Here is a 25,644-nt window from a genome sequence, read left to right as displayed (position 1 = left end):
CACACACGCGAATTCAAGCTCAAAGGGAGGTTTAGGTTGGACACGAGGAAAAACTTCCTGCCTGTCCGGGTGATGAAACACTGGAATCAATTGCCCAGGGAGGTTTTGGAATGTCCATCACTGGAGATATTGAAGAGCAGGTTAGACAGACACCTGTCAGGGATGATCTACACGGTGCTTGGTCCTGCCGTGAGGGCAGGGGACTGGACTTGATGACCTCTCAAGGTCCCTGCCAGTTGGAGTGTTCTATGATTCATGCTTGAAAAAAATATTAAAACTATGAGTGAAAAAATGTTTTATTTGGTCATTATAACAAATAGCAAAATAAAAAAGGCTTTTTAATTCCAAACCATCACTCCCCTCACTTGCACAGGTCAGAACTTACTCTGCCCAATGCAGTTATTTTCATGCCTCAATCAGGGATCCCCAAACATCACCATTCCCATACCCCGTATATTCCCTTCATCGAACAAGTGGATTTAAACATTCAAATGCTTATTGCAAATTTGCATGCAGGAAAGGAAAAAAAAAGAAGTCCCAGCTGACATCTCATCCCAATACTCACAAGGAAGAGTTGGAATAAAGAGCTAAATATAGTAGTACATTTACTCTGGAAGGCAAAAAAAGGTTAAATGTGTTAAAGAATGGAGAACTTGTGTCCGATGCCAACACTTGATTCTGTCTGGTAGAGAAAGTCATGGTCTCAGCTTTGCTCTAACTACATGATGAGCCCTCCCCCTCTAATTGGGATAAGACACCACTTGATCATGACCCAAACTGCTGTAACAAAGGGACACTTCTACCCTGCAGCTGGCAGCAAGCTACCCGGCTCAGGAAGACGGACTCATGTTAGCTCAGCTAAAAACAACAGTGTGGATGTGGACACAGAACCTCACGCTAGTCCCCCGAGCTCAGACCCAAAGGACTGGGTGGGTCTGAGACCCGGAGCTGCTGTCTCATCTACACTGTCCCCACTGCTATTTTCTGTGCACTAGCTGGAGCCAAGCTAGCATGGGTCTACCCAGCTGGGCTGGGAGGCCTTGCTGCTGTTGCAGAAGAGATGCACCTGAAGTTCTTAACCAAGCAGAATATTAGTTGCAAAACTGTTTCAAATTAACTTTTTACTAACACTGGCTACGCCTTTTTCTGTATTTTTCATTCTTTTATAGAGAAATTTTACGGTAAAAAACAATCTAAGACCTATTTATTCCACACTAGCGTTACATGAAAGTCGTATAAAAACATTCAATACACTGGCTCATTTTGGTTTTGCTAGTAAAAAACGTTTGATTAAAAATGGCGCATTTGTTATGAGATGCAAATCTTCACTAGGCGTGAAAGACCAATGAGACCTCTCAGTCTAAAACCTCAACCCCGCCCCCCAAAAAAGAAAAGTTCTCCTCTTCCCATGCTCTTCCTGTTCTCTGTGTATAATCCTGCTTGCAAACGCTAGTAAGGTGAGAGCTGGGGTAGTGATCAAATACTTCTATGCAGTGTTGTCTGATGTAGTACATAGGCCTGGAATCTGAATTAAAGGTATAAACTTCAGGTTTTCCAGTAAGTAAAAAAATACATATAGGAAGAGATGACGACTTTTCTTATACCACAAATAGATTGATCAGTTTTCTCCTGCAGTAACTGATGTCAGCTTTCATTGTACATGTTCAAGTACAGGCAAAACAGTCGCCATTCAAGCTGTGAAAATATTAAAGAAAAGTCACGTGAAAAATATTCCAGGCAGCAGAGTTTCGATCTGACTGGGGCGGTCTCGTTACAAAAAGCCCGGCCAGGTTTAGTGCACAGCAGTTTAGCTAATACTAATGGTAGACGTGGCAGGCTACGGAACAACAGAGCATACATGAAATAAGCCAGTCCCTGTTTGCACCCGGACTGTGGCTGCCATCCTTCAGTGTGTAGGTTGCAAAATAAAACAGTGATTAATACACAGGCTTTCCTGCCAACTGGGAGGAGATGGCCTGCAGGGAATAGATTTTCTCTTCTGCCCTGAATTATGCGAAGCCCTTTATTTCCCCCAGCTGACTTTGCATAGAATACATCATACAAATGTAGGGACCCTTCACAGCTGCATATCTGAAGACTTAAAAACAAATCAGATTGCACCTTAATGGATCACATGTATTACAGCATCATTCTGAGGGGGAAAAAGAGAAATTATTGTTTCTGAAATATCTAAAGACAACGGGACACCTGTCTCTCCCTGTGACTATACAATACTGCTTTGTTTGCCCCTGCTAAACACGAATCAAATTGTCTACACTAGGTCTAAACTTAGCCATTCACTCCAACTTCTCTGCACAGTCTCTCCCTGAAAACTCATGGCAGCCACTGAACCATGCTGGGTTAATTCCGATGTAGCTCCCAACCCTACAAACACTTACGCAGGTGCTAAGTCAATGAGATAGCTCAGGAGCTCAGTTCCTTGCCTGCCAAGGTGTTTGCAGGTAGGGGTCTGAGTGATTCGTCGTCGTTGTAAGCTACTTCTCCTGAAAGTCAACTGGGTGCTGGTGAAAGACAGCGGATGTTGGCCTCCTTGGAGATTTGTGTCCCATCTAGCTAGAGAACAAGATTGTGCTACTGGTCCTGGTAGCACCATTGCTACAGATGACTTTCCAGAAAGAGAATTACAGAATTTAGACCCATCTTATCCCTCTTCCAAACATGAATAATGCAAAAAAACACTGAGCACAGGACATGGGGAAATGAGCACGCTCTGCCACCACATCTGTGCTGCCTTGCTTACATTGGGATATGTAGTGTACAGAAATCCTAGCACCTCAGAAACGTACAGGGAATCTCTAACAAACGGAACTCTAGCTTCTGGGCATTGCTTCCCCATTTCCAATGGCTACAGACTCTCAGGCAGATGCAAACTTCCCTTTAATCAACCTGACCACAGAGCGAGTCACCCTGCTGGCTATTTGCAAGTTTCTCCCCTGCTCCAGAATAACTAGGCTCACAAAAGGGAGGAGGCACGATACAGTGCAAAGCTGAATCTGGCTGTTGAGAAGTAACCAAAACATAACCTGTCGATATCATATCAAAGTGTGTGTCAAAATATTTCTAGACAGAAGGCCGAGAGGGTTAAGTTGGGTTCACCTGCTCCAGCACAGTAAAGTGAACACATCAAAAGGACGAACCAACTTCTCAGAAGGACAAACCAACTTCTCAGTTTGTTTCATTTGCTACAAAATAAATAGAAGTTTTGCAAGGTCGCTCGGTGTTACACAAGGCTTTTACAGATCCTCCACGGCAGCAGCCCAATTCTCTTCTCTTGCCTCTTCCGCCAGTCCCTCTGCAGACTTGCTCCCTGTGTGCTCCATGAACATGTTGGGAATATCTTTGCCAAAATAGATTTTGCTGTTTGATGCAATAGCTTTGTATTTCATCAGCTGCAAGTACTCGGGGGTCAGTTTCAGCTGCATGAAGAGAAAACGGAACATCAGCAGCTGCCCAGAGTTACTGACTAAGGAGCTGTCGTGATGTCCCGGAAGGGTGCCTTTTTTCCATAGCACGAGTGTACCTGGCAGACTCCCTAAGGCAGGGGTCTCCAACTCAATTTACCTTGGGGCAAGTTACTGTCCTCAAATCCTCCCCGGGGGCCAGAGGGCACCCCTCTGGCAGTGGCTCTGGGGGATGGGTCCTAGAATCACAGAGCTGGAAGAGACCTCAGAAGGTCATCAAGTCCAGCCCCCTGCCCAAGGCAGGAACAACCCCAACTAAATCCACCCGGCCAGGGCGTTGTCAAGCCGAGACTTAAACACCTCTAGGGATGGAGATTCCACCCCCTCCCTAGGGAACCCAGCCCAGTGCTTCCCCACCCGCCTAGGGAAATAGTTTTTCCTGATCTCCAACCTAGACCTTCCCCACTGCAACTTGAGACCATCGCTCCTCGTTCTGCATCCGTCCTCTGCATTTTCCCCCTTCTCCCGCATCTCCCAGCCCCACCTGCTGACCTGGGCGACCCCCCCCCCATTTAAAATCCACTGGGGGCTCCTGCCGCCGTCACCAGCAATGTAGCGGGGGCTACAGTGGCTTCCTGCTGCCGGCATGTCCCTGTGTCTTGGGGAGGTGCAGAGCCGTCCCGGCCATAGGTGTAAGCTGTGACACTCAACTCATTTTGGAACTGTCTAGACATCAGTATTGCCAACGCTCCTGATTTTATCACAAGCCTCCTGATGACTGGGCCCTCCCCCTCCCCGGGAATGCCCCAGCCAAGTCCTTGTGCTGGGATCCCCCTCCCCTGCCTGTGTTACTAACAATGAAACCCTGGGCCCGGCCCTGCCCTGCTGGCTGCAGAAGCGTCAGCTCAGGCGACTCCCTGGCCAGTGCCGTTCGCATCACAGCGGAGGAGGCCAGCATGGCTCCCCGGACCGAGAAGCCCGCTCTGTGGCCGGGACTCTGGGAGCATGGGTGCTGCTGGGAGCCATGGGAATAGGGGAGTCCCCGCGTGCCACCCACTTTTCACTCCCTGGCTGGCAGCTGCGCGGGCCTGGTTACATAACTTTTCCCAAATATTTCGCGGGCCGGACTGGGGAAGTTCTCAGGGCACGGATGGCTCCCGAGCCGGGCGTTGGAGACCCTAAGTCATGAACTCTCATCTTGTTCCTATTTAAAGAAACAGCAACAAACCTGATGTTTGCTTCTGGGAACCACTGGCCGCGATCCCTCTAACTCTACACCCGAGGGTTTTGTCCATATGATTCCCCCCCCCCCACACACACACTTGCTACTCCCCAGCAGGTTCCTGGCTCTGTTAGCTTGATTAATTCCATGATTCTGATCTGGCTTGTAATCACATCATCTTGTAACAAGCATCCTCTAGCGCAGGGGTGGGGAACTGCAGGCCTGGGGGGGGGGGGGGGGAAGCGCGGATGCGGTCCCTGGCTTGCCTGGATCTGGCCCCTGAGGCTCAGGGATCCCCCCTGCATTGGGAAGCCCACGCAAGCCCTCCAGCCCCCCACCCACAGAGCTGGAGCACGCAGAATCTGCTAGCCTGGGCCCCCTTAGGCTCCGGTGTGCGAGGGGCATGTGGGGAGTGGTGTTCTCCTTTTCAGCTAGGGGCTTCTCACTTGCGTGTGGCCCCCGACCCAAATGAGGTTCCCCGCCCCCGCTCTAGCCGCCGCTCCCTTGTGCGGTACGTTTGCCAGCGGCACGGCGCGGGAGGTAAAGGATTCTGGGGGCAGCAGAGAGAGAGCATCGCGCTGAAGTGCGGCCCCTCCAGCCCTCTCCAGAGGGGCGCTTGGTCTCAGCAGCATTTTACGGCACTGCCTCCCTGGAGCACAAGCCAGCACGTTTGGGCTTCCTCTGGAGAGATTCACATGGACAGAAAAGGACAAACTATACGAGCTCTCTGGCACAAGGACCATCTCCTGGTGCGTGTCCAGCACCGAGCACAATCGGATCTGGCCCATGACAACGTGCAAACAAATACCTTGTTCGCCTCGGCTATCTTCATGGCAGTGTAGCATTCAGCGTCAGCTTTTGCCTTCTCCCTAGCAAGGAATGCACCGTCTGTAAGGAAACCCGGGGCAGTCATTAGACACATGGTGTGCATTAGCTGTCACGTGTCTCGCACACCGTGTTTGGACCGATCTTTCTATTTACAGTAGCACCCACGCTAGGGGTGTTCGAAATGGTGATTACTGTAACCAGGTAGCTGCTAAAAATGTTAGCGGTTACACGCTGGCTCTCCGGGAGCAGGGCCAGCAGCCAGCACACTCCCAGGGAGCCAGCTGCAGTCACATGCTGCAGACTCTCATACAGAGTCAGCAGCGCAGGGCGATAGTTGGCTCCCTGGGAATCAACACTCACTGGGGGGCCGGCTCCCAGCATGCACCAGCTGTTGCCCTGTGCTGCTGTCTTTGATACAGAGGCAGCAGCGCAGGATGGCAGCCAGCTCCCTGGGGGCCAGACTGGGAACCAGTGTGTAATCACTCGGGTAAGCGATACATCCCTAATCCACACACTGGCAAGGTATCACCACTTCTGAGCGATGGGCGGCGCACCTGGGCCCTGGGGGAAGAAATGGGGCTAGAAGCTACAGTCTCTCCCCACACCTGAGAGGTAATGGGATGCTCATGCACCAACGTGTCCCTGCAAGAGAGGAACATGGTTAATCTCTTCCCCCGCCTCCAAAATCAGCCACCTCTTGGGGAAAAGCAACGCAGCTGTCGCACTGCAGAACAGCACGCAGCAATCCCACACGTCATGTCTGGATAGGACATCAGGAACACCCCCATCCAATGGAAACTATGGGGGATGTAATTACCCTAACTGGAATTTGGCCAGGACCCTGGGGTTTGCGCCCCCAATTCTTGTGTAAACTCAGGCCCTTGGATGGTCTCACAGATGCAGCGTTTCCCAGGATTTCAAGAGCTGGGCAAACAAAGGGTTTGGTTCTGCAAGAGGCTGAGTGCTCAAGTCTTAGAGAAGCACCTCGGAATCCGGCAGGGATACAAGAGGAAACATTTTATGAAGGTCACGTAAAGAAAACCACTTCCCCATTGCCTGTTGGATTCTTCCTTTCCCCCAGACTTTTGGTGGGCAACCATCTTTAATGGACACTCCCTCCTCTTATGTGAGCAGAGCCACGCTTCTCTGTACGGCTCACTATGGCCCCTGGATGCTGCTTCAGGGCACCCGACTCAGGTAGCAAGCTCAGTCCCAGCTTGTCAGAGTTCGCTGGGCTCCTGTTCCAACTGCTGCAAGGCAAGCAGCTGGAGAAGCCATTCCTTTCTCTCTGCCCATGGGGAGAACGGCTCCGTTTCAACGCACCCCCAGCAGCTGGAAGGCTGCGAATCGAGGCTTCGCTCCATTTGGCCAACTAATGAGAACAGCTTGGCCGGCTCAGAAAGAGCAGCAGGAAAGGCTGAGGCAGGGCAGAAATTCCCTGCTTGCAGGGCTCCCGGGCCTCTGCCTGGTACGGAGCGGGCGTGACGGCCTGGCATCTGGTGACATGTGTTCACAAGAAATAAAAACTCTTGTAGGTCTGCTGGGACCTTCTTAATGAGAAGTTGCTGATCTGTAAAACTCTAATTGGCTTCTCCGTGGGCTGCTGCGAAGCTTGACAAGGCCTATAACGAGCATAATTGGAAATGGGGCCGTGCAGCTCGGAGCCAGGGGCGGAACCCCTTTCTTGCCCTGGAATGTGCCTGCCGCAAGGCCCTGCATGGCGGGGAAGCCCGCTCGGTTCAGAGCCTGATGCCAGCCCAGCAGCACCTCGGAGAAGAGGAAAATGAGCAGGGAGATGCCACGTGCAAGAAAATGCTCCCACTCCTGCCCCTACCCAACACTGGTTCCTAAAAGCAGCCAGCAAGGCAGCCGTCCGTGGGGCAGACAGAAGACAGGGCTTGTTTACCGTGGCTAACGCTTCAAAGACAAACACTCATTTGTTTAGCCTAGAGACGCCCACGGCTCCTCTCTAAGACACACGCCACCTTGATCTGTGGATCTTGAGGGGTACCAGGCACCTCTCTGCTTAGCTCAGAGCTGGACAAACTGGTGAGATGGGGGTGGCCACTTTTTTCCCCCCTTTAGACTAGATCAAAAGAAAAAAATCTAGAAACATGTTTATGAAAAATGCTTGGCAGGTGTCCGCGTTGTAGACAGCTTCTGAAGAACCGGGGCGGACGCCCACTTCCGTGGAACGGCATGGGTGTCACGCGTCCCGAACGGCGCGGCGCCCCACCCCAGCAGAGTTCTAGGCTAGTCCCTCTGCTGCGAGAGGCTCCGCCCGGTTCTCACACACGGCAGCGGGGGAACAGTTCTGTGGGGAGGGTGGGGGACAATCACACGGCACTGCATCACGTGCTGCTTTACCAAGCATCTTAATGTTTGTTCGGGGCTCTCCCACTGTGGTACACGGGCCAGAGCAAACGCGTCCTCCGCTCCAATAGACTCCAGGGGGCTCCAGTGTGAACCGAGGGGCGATGGGTGGAAACGAAGAGAAGAATCTGAGCAAACTAGCAGGCAAATATGTTTTGAACCTTGCAGTGCCTTTTGAGGGTAATTCCAGCAACCCCACACAGGGGTCAGTATGAAAGGCCTTGATACTTTCATAGGGGGCATGTTGTGGTTAGGCTTTGGCCAAGTCAGATGCTCGTTCTGTGCCTCCGTTTACCCATAAGATCCCCACAGGGATCCCCACTTTACAGCTGCACCGCAAGGAGTAATCAAAATATCTGTAACGTGCTTCGAAATCTTCCAATAAGCAGCACAAAGGACTTTGCTTTTCGGAAAGGCTGTGGCTCACCTTCTATCTCGGAGATTTTCTTCTCGGTTTCCTTTTCCATCACCTTCTGTCCATATGTTATTTCGGCCACTTGGGCAATTTTTTCTGCCTCTGCATTGGTAAAGGAAACATCTTGATGCCCAAAGAATTACGACCCAAGCTCCTTTCCCACAGGAGACCTCTCAGCCACACCCCCCTTCTACTCCTCTGGCAAAGCCAAGCCCAAGAGGGTCGATTTACACTGCAACAGGAGGTACATCTGCAATAGGCAGAGACACATGAGCCAGTTTTGATCTAGCTACCTTGGGTACCAAGAGCCTGAAGCCCACAGGGAGGCAGCATATGTAGTTGGGCGGCTAGTCCATGCTGCATTCTACACATAAGAACATAAGAACGGCCGTACTGGGTGAGACCAAAGGTCCATCTAGCCCAGTATCCTGTCTGCCGACAGTGGCCAGCACCAGGTACCCCAGAGAGGGTGGACCGAAGACAATGATCAAGCGATTTGTCTCGTGCCATCCATCTCCAGCCTCTGACAAACAGACACCAGGGACACCATTTCTATCCCCTGGCTAATAGCCTTTTATGGACCTAACCTCCAGGAAATTATCTAGCTTCTCTTTAAACTCTGTTATAGTTCTAGCCTTCACAGCCTCCTCTGGCAAGGAGTTCCACAGGTTGACTATGCGCTGTGTGAAGAAGAACTTTCTTTTATTAGTTTTAAACCTGCTCCCCATTAATTTCATTTGGTGTCCTCTAGTCCTTCTATTATGGGAACTAATAAATAACTTTTCTTTATTCACCCTCTCCACACCACTCCTGATTTTATAGACCTCTATCATATCCCCCCTCAGTCTCCTCTTTGCTAAACTGAAAAGTCCCAGTCTCTTTAGCCTCACTTCATATGGGACGCGTTCCAAACCCCTCATCATTTTAGTTGCCCTGCGGTGGGCCTGGTGGAGTGTAGGCAGGGGCTGCTCCAGCCTGGCCACAAGCAAGGAGCGGGGGCCACTCCAGCCCACCTGGGCTAAAGCAGACTCCCCGGATAAAGCACTGACCTTCATGTTTATCCGGTAAACCAATGTCATGGGCTTTTACTTCCCTAACTGATATCCAAGCTTGATTAAAGCTACTTTGGGTGCGATGACACATGCTGCAAGCAGACCTCCCGTTGCAGTGTGGCTACACCCCCAGGCTCCACACCCACCTAGGCACTGTCAGCCCCTGGAGGTTCAGACACACATCAGGGAATGTTTGCAGGCAAAGCGAGCACAGGAAAGCCACCTGCCAGGTCCAGAGCTGCACGGGGGCTTTGGGGACCAACCCGAGAGAGAACACTGTTGAACGGAGCTGTTCAAAGAGCTCACAGCAGCCGCCCAGATTAGGGGGAACTCATTTTAAAACAGACCCAGGAACACGTGGCTGCAACATCCAGAATTTTCCAGTAGAGAAATTCACAGCAAGCCCCTTGTTTGCACATCCAGTGGGGCAATTAGGCTTGCTATGGCCAGAACGTGGCTAGACACGTTAGCGCTTCCCTGCCCCTTCCCACGTCACGCACCATTAACCTAGTTTGCAGTCACTTTCTTTAAAATCTCTTAGCGCCACCACCAGGCTACGCTGCCGCTCTCACCAGCCCCAGCTGGGGCACAGCTGCTGCATGTACTTCCAGAGAGGTGTTTGGGCAGCACACCCCTGCTCTCCCCGTGCCCGGAAAGTTTCTCAAGCAACCCCAGGTAGGGGCGACGCGAATACAGACCAATAAGGGCTTTCTTCCGCTCCGTCTCCGCTTCCTTCTCCACCACCTTCTGCTTCTGAGCCGCGATCAGAAGCTTCGTCTTCTCGCTCTCCCTAGTGAGCCAGAATGAGCCAGATGCAGAACTTCAGCTCCTGAGCTGGACGGGAGCCCCCGCCTCCCCTGCCATGCTTGGCTCACTGCTACCCACAGCCACGAACCTGGGTGGGATTCACTGTCTGCAGCCCGTTGTCAGTGGACAGAACAACGCACACGCTGCCTTGCTAATGTCATCGACGCCCCCACGCCATTTTTCTAACCTAACCAATAAAAAGTCGCCTGTTCCCCCACAACAAGGCAGCCTATTTGTCTGATCGGCTGCCCTTTGCTGGGTGAACCAGACCTGCCCCAGCCTGCATGTCGCCCTCCAGTGGGGGCAGTTTGTGGAGAACATAAGCACTAATGACCTGTGCATATTAACACTCTTTGTGCAGGTATCAAACCATTCAAATAGGAACATGAAGCCGGAAGTGAAGCTGTGTAAAAAACCGCAGTGTGCAACACAGCCATAGCTGCAAGTTCTCCCTGGGAAATCGCTTTCCCATCTGTAAGTACCTACCTATGGGATGTGGGGGGGTGGGATCAAATGCTGCTTTTTTTATTTAGAAAAACTGCTCCCCGTGCTGTGTGTGTCTAGTCCCTTTCTTCACTGGCCTCCTGCATTTGAAGAACAGCTCAGGGGGCAGAAGTCAGGCCTGAAGAACATGCCGCTCTCCAAAGGACACCACACTGGGCTGCGTGTGTAGTGACAGAGGGGATTTTAGAAATATGGAATCTCCATGCTGGGAACCCATCACACACCTGGACTTCTGGGACTAGGGACACAGCCTTGGGAGAGGATATGGGGAGAAAGGAAGCCCCTTCCTGGTTACACGGTGTTTGGCGGCAGAGTGCCCAGAGAACCAGTGTGTTTCTGAGCGGTCAGCACAAGACAGGCAGTTGGCTTAGAATACATTGACACAACAGGATCACGCTGCCAAGTATTGTTAAAACAAGTTATTTCAAAGCTTTGTGAGGTCTTCAGCCTGTTGTATCAACCATTTCTTCATCGCCACTCAAACAGCAGGACTACGGGGAAGATTTACCCACTGAAGGCCTAGAGCCAAGGTCAATTGGCCCCCAAATGAACAATTTGTGCCACGCAAATGCACACGCAAAATACAGAAAAACCTTCACGATGGCAGAGGCCTGTGTGTACGATGCCCATCCCCCCTCTCCCCCCGTGGCCACGAAGCAGTACGAGGCTAGAAGAGCGTGTCTGGCAGACAGCAGGCAGATCAGAGCACACTACGCAAACACATTCGACAGGATGACCAAGTTGCTGTGGTAACACGAAGGTGGCACTTACATGAGTTCGTAATTCCTCCGAATTGTTTCTGGAATGTTTGGCTTCGTCACTCGGACTGCCTGGAAAGACAGCGAATTGGAGGAAGGTAAAACAAACAGCCGCTACACCACGAGCAACCAAAACACTGGCAACAAAGGTGGGGGACGTCAAATTGAGCCAAAGGATAATTAGGTGCCCGGAGGAACGCAACACGGAGTCTTGCTTAGAGAGTGATTTTCCAGAAATGGCGTGCCTCTCTCCATCCCGGCCCACCCAATAGCTAAGCATTCGTGTATCAGGCATGACCGTTCTCCTCACAACCAGCGCCTTACACAGCCCCCGGGGACCGGATTACCTGTATAATGAGTCCCGGAGCCATCGTGGTCAGGTCCTGCTGCAAAGCCAGTTTAAGGTTTTCATCAATCTGATCTGATATCAGAAAAGTGAGACACGGTTAAAGGACCCAAAGGAATTTGGCTCTCGGATCCCCTGAGGAGTTATTCAGGACAGGCTTGGAGCGAGCACTCTTGGAAATGAAAGGCAAGTTGAGGTTAGACACAGAGGCACCACCCCAGAGGGGAAATCAAGAGACACCTGGATGGTGTGTTTTGTTTAACAAACCCACAAACCTGAGCCAGGTCCTGAAGCCTTTCGGTCAATCGGGAATGATTTGAAACAGCAGGCTGAGCACAAGCAGACAGGATGGAATCACGTAAACAAGACGCAAGCCCGGACAAACTTGGTGGTGAAACCAAAACACCGCAATTGAGGTCGGGTGGAGGGGACAAGTAGCGGGTATCTGGCATGACTATGAACTTGCACCAAAGATTTCTACTAAAGGGGATTCACAAACGCCTACAACCTTCCCCAATCCAGTCACAGATCTTTGAGATGGATGGACCCCAGAGGTACTCTCAGAATCCACATTCTTGGGAATAACTGGACAATTTCTCAGGCAACTGGCAGCATCTCATGGGATAAATAGGACTGGATGCTTATCAACTCTGCCTGCCACTCAGATGCACAGGGCTCATCTGATTGCCAAAACAGGGGAAGGGATATTACCCCCAGGACATCGTGGAACTTCCACTGTTCTGAGCCAGATGTTATGAGGTCAGGTGGGTGTATGCGCTTTGGCAAGTTTCCTGCCATCGGGGGATCTGGATCTCTCTCATCTACTGTTTCTGGGTTTGTAAGCGTCTCTCTGTTCGAGGAACTCAGGGTGCCCCAAGCCTCCAGCAAGTACTCAAGGAAACACCCACAAGCACTAGAGGGATGCCGGTGTGTGGGAACTATTCTAATCAACATCCCCCAACAGCATTGGTCCAAATGGGTCCTGGAGCAGTCCCAACAATGTAAAGCCGAGCTGAGCCAGGCCCTGATCTCCCCAGGGCTGCATGTGTGCCAGCAAGAGATGGAACACGGAAAAGGGAGAAAGGTGAAAGGTCATCTCTGTTAGTTTAATAGGCTGGATACATTTTCCTCAGCAAGTCCAATTGGCTCCAAGGATAAGAATTAAATTCAAAGTCGCTGGGGAATTTCAAAAGGAAATAAAGAATTGAAAGCCCTACTTCAATGAAAACTCCACAGAAGGTTGTGTGTTCCACTGGGGCCTGCTGAGAAATGCAGCAGGAAAATAAAAAGTTAACAGCCCTGAAAGTGATCCAGGCTCACCATGCTTTGTCCCAGTTCGGGTGCCTGGAATTCACATTCAAACAACACATCGGCCAGGAGTTTAGGAAACAGCTGCTCTCAGTTTCCTGCACCTGCCTCCAGATGTGGAGGCAGGGAATCATGACATAGGTTTGTGTGCAATTGGCTGGCACCCCATTTCTAACTCCTCAGCCAAAAAGCATCCTGCTCAGACAGACACAATCATGGAGTTGTGCATAGAAATTGGTACGGACTCTTCCTGCCATGCAAATTAGCTTACTTCAGTCTCTTTTTAGCTTCTGTCATCAGTACCTGCTGCTGACATCTATGGGTGAAGAATTAATACGCTTTCTGATCATTCCCCTTCTGTTTCTCTACAGAACCCAAAGCTATGTTCTGTAGCAGTGCCCTCGTCAAAAGAGGGCCATCGGAGTCTCTTGAAAAGTGCAGTGCAGACGCAGCAGTTAACTATGAGTGGCCATCACACATTCCCATAGGAGGAATAGCTCATGCTCATGGAGTCATAAGAACAAAAATGCAGAGTGTCTGTGCAAATGTCCCACCATGAGATTATGCCTCTGGTGGCACCCTGCTGCCCTCTCTGGCCCGATAGGCTCACCGTTTCAAAAGAAAAATTAACCTGAAAAAACCCCAAAGAATTCAGAAAGGGTAAAGGTCAGTTAAGAAATGTTGTTAGGCCTTCTGCTTACACTCTCCTGTAAACTGGTACTCTTAGTCCTTGTACAGTCTAGTTTTAAGATGTCTACAAGAGAGGATGATTTGTCCCTTCCCGAGAGATCCCCGTGTTCCCACACACCCACATGGCAGGCCTAAGCGGCATAGTAATAGCTGCTTTAGCAGAACAGACAGACAAGCTCACCTTGCAGCATTTTACTTGCCTGGAATGTGTAACATTTCTTGGCAGGTAACTAAGCTCTTGTTTGTGGTGGCAAAGGGCAGGTAAAGGCTTTGTGCCTGGGCCGGTAAATTTCTCATGACAGTTTTGCAAGGGTTAGCTCAACAGACACATCCAACCAATGAAGCTTCCACACCTTCCCTTGGACCATCAGCTGTTCTGTTTGTGGCCAGGGCTGGTTCAACTTAATTACAGTTACACAGTCCTTATACTCCTGGCTCCAGAGGCATGTGTATTTATAATTCAGGAAATTGAATCGATCCTTGTCACAACCAGAACGGCAACTGGCATGATCTCAGGAGAGTTCCATCAGCTATGGAGAGGGCCTCGGAGGCTCTGAACATGCACGAATGGACTCTATGCGGTGGCAGCAGAAAACTTTGTGGAAGCAGCAGGAGATGTTGATAGGTTGGGGGGAATGTGAGCCCAAGCGTGGAGGGGATGACTCACCAAACAGCTCAATGTAGACCTCCTGAAGCGTGTGAACACTGCAGAACTGGTTCAGCTCATGGTGAATCTTGTTGAAGATGAGAGCTTTGTCATAGTCCGCTGTGTAGTTCTTCACTATGTCATACACTGGCGGGAAGGAGAGAGGTTTGCATTAGGAGAGCGGGGCAGCGGTGGTCTCCAATCGGGTCCCCCTCCGGGGATACATGCAATGGGAACGGGACACATCGGCACTAGTTACTGGGGCGTCTTGCTGCCAACGCCGGGAACCTCAACTCTAGCAAGTGAACAAAATGGAAAGAAGATCCCTGCACTGCAGAAACGCACTTTGCTCATTTATTTTGACAGGGAAGCTTTAATTATTGATGCTAATACTTGATAACATATTAACCAACGTGCTGTCACATCCCTTGTAAACATAATGAAGTCTTAGTAACACCAGACCTTTCCACGGCATCTGCTATTAAATCTTTGCTGAGAGGCGGTGAGACGCGGATGAGGTCTGGACAATACGAGATGTGGATTAATGAGTTTAGTCATGTACCAAGCAATTTGTGAGGCTCTCCGAGCAGGAGGAAGCTCCCAAGGCCCAAACACCACATTCAGATTTGCTTTTAACCAGTGGGATCTAAACCAGCCTGGTTCTGTCCCACTCTAATTTTTTTTGTGGTTCCACCAGGGTATTCACAAGCACAGCAGTTTGCCGTGAGGTTTTCAGCCCGTGTATCCCCTCATGCCACTCTTTTCCAATGTGTTAGCTGGCTGCTGCACTCCACCCCAGAGGTGGCTGCATCCCAGCAGGACCTAGGGATGTAAAATCCCATTTAACTGTTTAAGTGGTTAACCAATTAAATGGGGGTGGGCTGGAGCAGCCCTCCCACTGCAGGTAGGAGCTGCTCCAGCCCGGCCAGAGCAGACCCTGACTGCAGGGTGCTCTGACCCGCCACAATCAGAGGCTGCTCAGGATGACTGGAGCAGTCCCTGTCCCCGGCAGGCAGGGAGCTGTTTCAGCCCCTATCAGTTAACCAGCCACATCCCTAGTGCGACTCCAAGTACATCTGTTTGTGACGTATTTTGGGGAAACAGGATCAAGTCACTTAATCTGTATCTCAAGTGTCAACCCTCTGATCGTGCGCTGCATCCCTTTCTCCCACTCTTTGTCTGTTTAGAGTGTAAGCTCTTCATGACAGCACCTAGAACAAATACTGCCACTCATAAGGGTTACTAGAAGATAAATAATAAGCAGCTGATCGGTATTATTGATATTGCAGTGACAGGCTCTAGAAAAACGAGTATATCAGTGGCAGTAGCAAGAGCATGAAAATGAGACTAAAACAGAGAAATACACATAAAATAGTAAAACCGGTTTAGTGTCAAACTTAATTTTAAATTGTAACTGGTAAAGCCCAAGGAGCAGAGGGCTTCTGGGGACAGTGCCAATTTCTATGGCTCTTCCTTCCTCCAAAATCAATCACTGCATAGGCACATCTGATTGCTCTATCCCACACTGCGTTAGCAGGAACATATGGAGCGATCTGAAGGCAAAAGCCGTGCTAATGCTCAGATATGACAGTCCTTCCTATTGCAGCCTCACAGACGCATTGGCAGAGATAACTCACCAGCTCCTTGGATCAGGAAATTCACCACTTCGATCCTGTCAAAATAAATCATCACGCCCCCACTGTTTAAGGAAGAGAAAAAGAAAAAGGAGGGTGTATATTCCAGGGTAACACTGAGAACCAAATAAAGCTGTTCGCTAACACAGCCAGGGTCTAGGGCGGGCGTGGGATGTATGCAGCACTGGCTCTTCTGGAACAAGCCGCTGCTTATGCATAATAATTCCGCACGTAATGGAGACACGGATGGGAGGCAGGGAACAGAGCTTCCAGCCACACCACCCTGCGCCTGACCCCATCCTTAAAAGCCAAGTCTTACTGCACAGTTTGCTAGAGGCTGATGTGCTCTCCGATCATGCAACTGCCATACAGAGGGAATCAGGAGGGACCAGGCACAGAGAGAACTCCCTCTAGCGGGACGAAAGGGACACTTCAACGCCTCCAATGGTGTGCAAATCCAAACAGAAGGTCTCAGGGGAATCCCAACACCAATGGCTCAAGTTTACTCTGGATTTAGCAGTAAGCTAGGGACAATGGGCTCTAGTTTGGCAGGAATAGGTGTAGTGGTTTCAGTGCGGGGGGGGGGGGGGGGGGGGAGAGAGGAGGGAGGTTTCTCTCTGGATTCCTTAATCCTTTCCTTAGCTCTTTGACTTTCTTGTGACCTCACACAAGTTCCTTATCCTCTCTGTGCCTCTATTTCTCCACTGGCAAAAAGAGGATAAAACCTACTTCCCAGAGAACATGTGAGGTTCCGTATTTGAGTTCCATGGACAGATAGTGCTGTGGAAAGGGTTATACATGCAATGGGCTCTGAAACGCAGGCTCTCCCAATTTGAAATTGAAGGTCAAGAATCAGGCCACAGAGATTGAGTTCCCCTGTGAGGCAGAGCGCTACTGTTTGCATAGTAAGAACAAACTAACACGCACCAAAGAGGCTGTTAAAACAAGGCAATGTCAGAGCATGTTGCAACTTCCTGAAAACATAGGATCCAGTTCAGGGCAGAGCAGGAAGGCATCTGACCAGCCTACTAAAGGAACAAAGGGCAAAGTACATTCAGATACGGCAAGCTCTGACTCAGCATGGGGGAGAAAGCAACAAGAAAAAAAACCAGCTTGATTGCTGTGCTAGAGGGTGGTCTGACATCTCACCTGGTACCACAAGGAACATTTTTCACCTCGTCTGTCTGCAGCGTAGTCTGGAGAGAGAAAGAACAAAGGTTCAGTTAAAAGCCAGCCTGCTTACAGTACCAGAGCTCTGTAGTTCCTTGGGTTTTCAGCAGCTTTTCTGCCAGGTTACAGAGTAATGTCTCTTGGGTTCCTCGTTATATCACCCTTTGTCCTGGAATAGCCTGGGAAACTGAACAAGCCAGAACAATATCTGCTTCTATTGATTCTGCCACCATTTCCTGTCCAGCACCTACCAGCTCTAGGGATAACCCTGAAAGCGACTTGCTGCTCGACAGAAAGAGTGCATCACTGCACCACTCTGAGTGTTTGCGCCACTGTTCTAAGTTGCAAGCTTATAGGACAGGTTCCAAGGCCAACTTCAGAATATTTATTCGCTGCTTGAAAGAAAAACGGAGGAAGAGAAAGAGATGGGGAAAAGAAAGGTGTACCATCCCAAGGAAATAAAATGGGGAAAAGCCCAGAAAGCACAGAGCAGGCCTGGGCAATTCCAGTGATGTAAACCCTGCAATAGTCTGTTGTGTCTAAGAGGGAAGAGGAGGAAGAAATATAAAAAGGGAGCAGGTAATGCAAAGACCATTTACAGTGCAGGATCCCTATGTCCTCTTCTGCTCTGGGGAAAAATGGCCCCATGCAGAGGTACAGCACAAGCTTTATGAAGTTCTGCTTAAAGCCCTGTGGGTTAAGTGGTGCATAAGCCTTGCACCGGCCCCCTGCACACGGGCCATTTTCACCTTTTGCGCAGGTAGAGTCAGACCAACGCCGACTGACTTCAGCAAATATTGAATCAGGCTCATATTGAGCATAAGGGCATTTCCTCCTCCTGCCTAGATTTTCCACTGAAGCATAATCAACATCACAGACTGTTGCCCTGGAACAGATTGTGATGTCCCAATGCAACACTTTCTGAGCAGCTTGGTGGGAAAACACTAATTTAAACAGATAAATGCAAAAAATACCTGCACTGATTTGTAGGAGGTTATGAAAGGGAGCATAAGGTGGAAGCCAGGTCCACTTGTGGAAGTCAGCAATGCCCCACCTCTGCAGGAGAAGAAACAAAGAGAAGAACGGCACACGGTTTATTCACAAGTATCTGGTCCGAGAAGGAAGGCATGGAAGGCATTACAGGTTAGATCCACTGAAAAGGTAAATAAACTGACATCTTGTCACTTCCAAACAGATAGATATCTGCACTTGTCAGCTGTGCTTGGACACTATTCTCCTTCAAGTTCACCCTATTGTCAATAAGCAAGGAAAAGCTGTTCTCTGTGGTTGTGAGGGCTGGTTTTGCTTTGTCACAAGCCACGTTTAATTGCCAGTTAGGGTGTGAAAAGTCACCCGCTAACTAAGAGTCAGACACACAGCATTAGGATTGTGGATTTGAAAACCTTTACAAATTCATGATCAAAACATGGAAAAACACACCTTCAGAATGAATGATCTCTAAAGACATAAATAACCCCAAAGCAGATGGAGACAAACTAAATATACCCTAAGATTAATACTTGAAAATCAGTGCCATTAGATTTGGACCTTCCACCTCCAAGCCATTGGTTCAAATCCAGTAACCAAAAGCTGTTACAATGCAACAGCTGTTCATTAGTTTATGTGGAACGAGTTAGTGGAAGGGTCTCCCATCACTAAAACATGTTAATACATTTGTCATTAGTCAGCCCCTCGGTTGGCAGGTTCATCAGAGCTGCTAAGGGTTGAATGAGTCATGGAGACCGAATTGCTCTCACACACAAAGGACGTCCCTTTAGCTCAGGGCATACTTTTTAGAAGGGAAGCAAGCAATGCCAATGCTGTATGTTATCAGAGGATGAACAGAGGACTTAAATCCTTGTGGCTGCCAGCTCCGCACTTTTCATCTACATCTCTCACTCTCCAGTCACCTGCCAGACATCTCAAACCAGAACCCAAACTTCTGTTTCTCTCCTAACATAGCTAACATCACAAGCCCCTGACACAGAGCAGAGAGCTGCAATCCTTATTCCCATATTAGGATTTGGGGGCATCATCAACTCTTCTGGGGATAACACAGAAGCTTGAATTCAGACTTTACATCCAGGTGAAGGAGGATGGTTCACAAGTTTTTCATATTAATGCGGAATCACTGATCATTTCTAAGACTGCCGGTGTGCCTTCTGCCAATTTGGGATCGCAAACTTTGTCTTTCCCAACTCCACCACACTCTGACAGTAAATTGGCCTCTGACGGGGGAAGCCACTGGATAATGGTTTCAAAATATTGTGACCCAAACAATATTCCAGATGCATGCCTTACCTATAATAAACGCCAATATGTCCTTCTTCAATTTTGTGAATTGCAGAGAAGAGAGCTGCAGCCAGAAAACTAAGAGACAGGGCCGCTATCGCACCTAGTTGGGCCATTCCTGAGTGCACGGCCTGGGCAAAGGGACATAGAGCACGAGATCAGAGACTGAGAAATATTTAACCAAATGCACGTTGCCTAATACTAACACTAGATTTAATAATAACTATGCTTCCAGCTGAGGGTGCTTCACAGAAATTAAGTCCCATAGGTATTCCCAAGGGGTCAGTTTTACTCCCATTTTATAAATAAGGAAACTGAGGAAGTGAACTGGCATGCCCGTTGTCATGGAGTGAATCTATAGTAGAGTTGGGAACTGAACTCAGAAGTTCCATCTGCTGCTCTAGCCACCCCTCGGCAACATCTCAGACATCTCTCTCCTGTTGTGCTTTGATTAAAGTATCAGTTTTAAGACACCCTCCCCCCGCCACCACCGCATCCGGGTATAGTTAAAGGAAAGCCTAGTGCAACTTCCACTTCACGTTATCTTACCCATTACAGAGATAGCTTCCCCAATTATCACCTCTAATATCATTAGCTCACAGACATTTACCTCCCACCCCCCCATTCCCTTTCTGTTCTGAAATTTGATTTGTCCTTTTCGTATGTGTTCATTTTTTAACATTGTATCCTTTGGTATATATGGTTGTGACAATTTTCTTCCACTATTTGATCTGAGGAAGTGGGTCTGGCCCATGAAAGCTCATTATCTAATAAACCATCTTGTTAGTCTTTAAAGTGCTACATAGTCCTGTATTTTGTTTCAGCTACACCAGACTAACACGGCTACATTTCTTTCACGTTATTAGCATTCTCCAGGCTCAAGCTCCACGGAGTTTAAAGCTGCTCTGCTATCCTGGCAACATGTACAGGTGCACTAGAGGACTCTTGGCAAACAGTGTGTTTGATGTGGACACATTAACTCCAGGTGCTATATACCCCCTCAACGGGACAAAAGGCCTCTTGCAATCCTGATTAAATGACAGAGGCTGCCAAATGAAACATTGTAACTGTCATTGTAACTGAGCTGCACCCACAGAATAGTAATTGAATATTATTTGAAAACAAACTGTTATTTACTATTTGCAAATGTCAGAGCATGCATGGGACTACATAGGATCTTATGGTCTAGTTTGGATATTCAGGTTGCGGCGGGGGAGGTCTAGGTTGGATATTGGGAAAAGCTATTTCTCTAGGCGGGTGGGGAAGCTCTGGGCTGGGTTCCCCAGGGAGGGGGCGGAATCTCCATCCCTGGAGGTTTTTAAATCCCATCTTGATAAAGCCCTGGCTGGGATCAATTAGTTGGGATTAGTCCTGCTTTGGGCAGGGGCTTGGACACAATGACCTCCTGAGTTTTCTGTCCGCCCTGGGATTCTATTCTAGGACTCTACTAAGCATCGGAAATCGGCCCCAGGAGCCCAGGCAGGGCATTGGGCCAATAAACCCTGATCTGGGCCAGCGTGGCAGCCAGCAGGCCTGTTCGCACCCGAGCGCCTGCCTCCAAAAAGCGCCGGTGTCTTTGCTCTGGGGGGAAAGGGACCGACCCGACACCCAGCTCGGGCCCCCCAAGGACCCCACAGCCAATGCGGGGGGGCCCTCGCCTCCCCCCCCACGCGGGGCGGCTCCACCCGCGCAGCCCACGACGCGAGGGAGGGGCCCTTGTCCCCACGTGTCCCCCCCACCCCTAAGGGACCCCCAGACAGCCACGGGGGGGGCGAGCCCCAGGGGACAGGGAGTCCCAGCCCTGGCGTGCGGCTCGCGGGGGGGGGAGCTTGTGGGGGGAAGGGCCCCAGGAAGGGGGTTCGGTGGAGGGGAGGGGCTCTGAAAAGGGGGGGTTCAGTGGGGGGGGCAGGGCCGGGGAGCCAGGAGCGAGGCTGCCCGCACTCACCGCCGGCGGCAACGACTTCCGGGTGCGTCGCCGCCGCGGTGACGGGGATCCCGTCATCACTGCGCGCCGCCGCCCCGCCCCCCGGCCCTGGAGCCTGCAGTTCCCGCGGCGACACCGCCAGGGGGAGCTAGAGACTCACGCCAAGGGCCCGCGCCTGATCGCCCCCTGCAGCCCCACACGCCTGGCTCCAGCTCCAGCTCCCGCACCGACCCGCCTGCAGCCCCGGGCACCTGGCTCCCGCACCGACCCGCCTGCAGCCCCACACGCCTGGCTCCAGCTCCAGCTCCCGCACCGACCCGCCTGCAGCCCCGGGCACCTGGCTCCCGCACCGACCCGCCTGCAGCCCCACGCGCCTGGCTCCCGCACCGACCCGCCTGCAGCCCCACGCGCCTGGCTCCCGCACCGACCCGCCTGCAGCCCCACGCGCCTGGCTCCCGCACCGACCCGCCTGCAGCCCCGGGCACCTGGCTCCCGCACCGACCCGCCTGCAGCCCCACACGCCTGGCTCCCGCACCGACCCGCCTGCAGCCCCACACGCCTGGCTCCCGCACCGACCCGCCTGCAGCCCCACACGCCTGGCTCCCGCACCGACCCGCCTGCAGCCCCGGGCGCCTGGCTCCCGCACCGAACCGCCTGCAACCCCACACGCCTGGCTCCCGCACCGACCCGCCTGCAACCCCACGCGCCTGGCTCCCGCACCGACCCGCCTGCAGCCCCACGCGCCTGGCTCCCGCACCGACCTGCCTGCAGCCCCACGCGCCTGGCTCCCGCACCGACCCGCCTGCAGCCCCACGCGCCTGGCTCCCGCACCGACCCGCCTGCAGCCCCACGCGCCTGGCTCCCGCACCGACCCGCCTGCAACCCCACGCGCCTGGCTCCCGCACTGACCCCCCTGCAGCCCCACACGCCTGGCTCCCGCACCGACCCGCCTGCAGCCCCGGGCGCCTGGCTCCCGCACCGAACCGCCTGCAACCCCACACGCCTGGCTCCCGCACTGACCCGCCTGCAGCCCCACGCGCCTGGCTCCCGCACCGACCCGCCTGCAGCCCCACACGCCTGGCTCCCGCACCGACCCGCCTGCAGCCCCGGGCGCCTGGCTCCCGCACCGACCCGCCTGCAGCCCCACGCGCCTGGCTCCCGCACCGACCCGCCTGCAGCCCCACGCGCCTGGCTCCCGCACCGACCCGCCTGCAACCCCACGCGCCTGGCTCCCGCACTGACCCCCCTGCAGCCCCACACGCCTGGCTCCCGCACTGACCCGCCTGCAGCCCCACATGCCTGGCTCCTGCGCCCACCCGCCTGCAGTCCCAGGCGTCTGGGTCAATTTCCTGGCTCCCTCAACAATTCACTGTGGACTCCCGGACTCCTGGGTCCGATGCTCACTTGCTATGTGGCCATCAGTTTGCCACGCTCCTATGCCTCTTTCCAAAACAGGCTCATCCCTATGGCCCGTGAGTCTTGGGTTCTGTTCCCAGGTCTGTTACTATAGGGCCCATAGATCTGTGTATGATTTATAGTCCCAGCTCTGCCACACTGACCACATGGACGGGTGCTAATCATTTTGTTTTGAGTTGAAGTCATTTTCTTTCCAGAGGTTCCTAAGTCTCCATTGAAATGGGAGGACAGTCGGTCCATCAATGGCTCTTAGCAGAGATGGCCAGAGATGCAGCCCTGTGCCCAGGGTGACCCTAACCTCTGACTGCCAGAAGCCAGGTTTGGAAGACAGATCTGGACCACTCTAGAATTGCCCTTTTCTGTACAATCCCCTGAAGCTCTGGCACCGGCCAATGTTGGAGACAGGATATGGGGCAGGATAAACCATGATCTGACCCCTCATGGCAGCTCTTACATGCTTTCGAAAATTTTACCCGCAGCCTTTTTGCGCCTCAGTTTCTGCATCTGTAAAATGGGGGCTGCAGTGAAAGTCCATATAGTAAGATGAGGGTCTGAAACATACGCTACTGTATCACAGGCCTGAAACATAAGGCCTGAGGCCTAGGAGCAATAGTGAAGACTTTGCTCAAATAAAGCAACGTCGACCCATTGTAAAGGGCATGCCTGTGTTAGCCTAACTATAGACCTTTTGATCCGGAGAAGCTAGGACCGTATCTCACCTACAATCAACCTGGTCTGCCGCCTTCGATCCTTATCTGATTCTGTGGTCTTTGGGGGCTCTCTCGGAGTCTGCTGTGTTGACTAATTGTGCAGGGTCAACACAGTTAGCGGGTAGCAAACGCATGAACGCACACAGCTGAACGGTTGTCAACACTGAAGAAGCAGGAGACCTGTCAGGCTGCCCCCGGTGATGCCTGACTGCTACAGTCAGTGAATTAACATTTGTAAGAGTGTTGGGTGAAACCTCTGCCTGAAGCCAGCTGGGGTACAGTCGAACTCAGCGGACTGGCTGCATGCACAAATCCATGCTGGGAAAGTCAGTGCATGCAGTACTGCTGAGTGAGTACATGCAAAGCCAGCTAGCAGTCCAGGTGAATGCAAGGTGATGGAAATTGAGAGACCAGGTGGGCGAGAATCCTTTACTGACCCAGCTTCTGTGGGTGAAAGAGACAAACTTTCAAGCTTTTCTTGGGATGATCAAAAGCTTGTCTCTTTCACCAGCAGATAGTCCAATAAAAGCTTTTACCCCACAACCTGGCTACAGCCACACTGCAAACATCTCTTGAAATACAAGTTTCAGTTTTTTGAAAGGAATGCAAAAAAAAAAAAAAAAAAGAGTGTCTTTAGCATCCTGTGGACTGTAGCAATTGCTCCACATTGGGAACTGACCTGCTGCCAGAGCCCATGGCTGTGATCTCCTTGCTGGGACCAAGGAAAGCCAGGTGCTTCAGGCTACGTCTAGACTGAAGGCTTCTTTTGGAAGAAGCTTTTCTGGAAGAGATCTTCCCTAAAAACTTCTTCTGAAAGAGCATGTCTACACAGCAAAAGCGCAATGGAAAAGTGATCTGCTTTCTTGAAAGAGAGCGTCCACTCTGAATGGACCCTATCTTGCATTTCAGCTGTGATTACTGTGGACAGAGTGCTTTTTCCTGGAGGCCTCTTCTTTCGAAAAACACTCTCTTCCGCGTCCACACATGCCTTTTTCTGAAAAAGCTCCCCAGAAAAAGACTTCTTCCTCATAGAGGTTTACTGCTATCAGAAAAACCTCTCTGTTCTTTTGACTTTCTGTCGAAAGAACGCAATAGCAGTGTGGACGTAAGTCGTTTTTCTGGAAAAATAGCCTTTTTTCCGGAAAAAACGACAGTGTAGACATACCCAAAGAGTGAGTTAGTTGGTTAATTGGTAGTTAATTAGTTAAAGCTGGCTGCCTTGTTGGTGCTATGGTGGGTGTTGTGCAGCTTGGAGACGCTGTCTTTGGGATGTTTGTTGTTCAGTTTCCGGGTGGATGAAAGTGACTCAGATCTATTCATAGTGCTGAGAAGTGGCCTTGGACAGGTCTTTGGCTAAGGTAGGCTCAAAATTTCAGGCAGGAGCAGACTGAAGGAACCTTTGCCCCACAATAGGGCTAGGAGCAATGGGGTGGGGAGGGGAATAGATAGCTGTTCGGGGGGCTGGCTTCGTCCCACAGCGAGGCTGCGATGGATACATTCTATTCCACCTGCCTTCCTTGTCCCTCTGCATGGGAAAGATTTCAGCTGAGTTTCTTTAGAAATCAAAACCTCCTGAATTCCACCTGACTGACACTAATCCAATGTCAATCTCAAGCTGTGAAGTGGCTGCTAGACCATGTCACAAATTCTTTGCCTCTCTTTTTCCTTGTCTGACAAATCTGGAGGCGATTTAAAAAAATCTGTTCCCTATTCCACTGCAGGTTTGGCCAGACTGAGTAGTAATAATAAGAAAAGTGACAGACCATGCAAAAATATATTAAATCTTCAGCGTCCGTAATTGTTGAAGGGGACTTAAGAAATATAGAAAAGACATATAAAATGTCAATAAAGGAGAATAATTTGATCTTTACACTTGATAGATCTCCCAGGGTGTATATAACAAACCTGTCAGAAGAATTCGGCACCAGTTAGAAATAAGGAGTGAAATATCTGCAATATTTGTCAATTCAAATTTTACAGCTCTTAAATAAGCGCAAAAGGGCACCTGGGATGAAATATGCCCTGTATTAGATTTTATAAATGTTTGCCCAGATTTAAGCTCTTGATAAAATGTATTAAATTTTTAAAGGTTTTAATGGATCTAGTATGTGTTTCATAAATCAAGAA

General features: G+C 50.9%; 1 protein-coding gene across 1 annotated transcript; it reads right to left on the bottom strand.

Moving 5' to 3' along the window:
- Positions 1-278: 278 nt before the first annotated feature.
- ERLIN2 (ER lipid raft associated 2) lies at positions 279-21,509 on the bottom strand. The gene is made up of 12 exons (XM_075910972.1): positions 21,413-21,509; positions 19,477-19,598; positions 18,150-18,231; positions 17,155-17,201; positions 16,009-16,070; positions 14,393-14,518; positions 11,729-11,802; positions 11,395-11,453; positions 10,011-10,102; positions 8,273-8,362; positions 5,453-5,532; positions 279-3,437 (listed from the first exon to the last, which is right to left on the bottom strand). Exons 1-12 carry the CDS (start codon positions 21,467-21,469, stop codon positions 3,255-3,257), a joined length of 1,074 nt encoding a protein of 357 aa, XP_075767087.1. The 5' UTR covers positions 21,470-21,509; the 3' UTR covers positions 279-3,254.
- Between the last annotated feature and the right edge of the window lie 4,135 nt (positions 21,510-25,644).

This window comes from Pelodiscus sinensis, chromosome 28 (assembly GCF_049634645.1).
Source record: "Pelodiscus sinensis isolate JC-2024 chromosome 28, ASM4963464v1, whole genome shotgun sequence".
NCBI classification, from domain to species: Eukaryota; Metazoa; Chordata; order Testudines; family Trionychidae; genus Pelodiscus; species Pelodiscus sinensis.
Note: the sequence above shows the minus strand (reverse complement) of the source record. Positions and strands in the feature narration are given on the sequence as shown.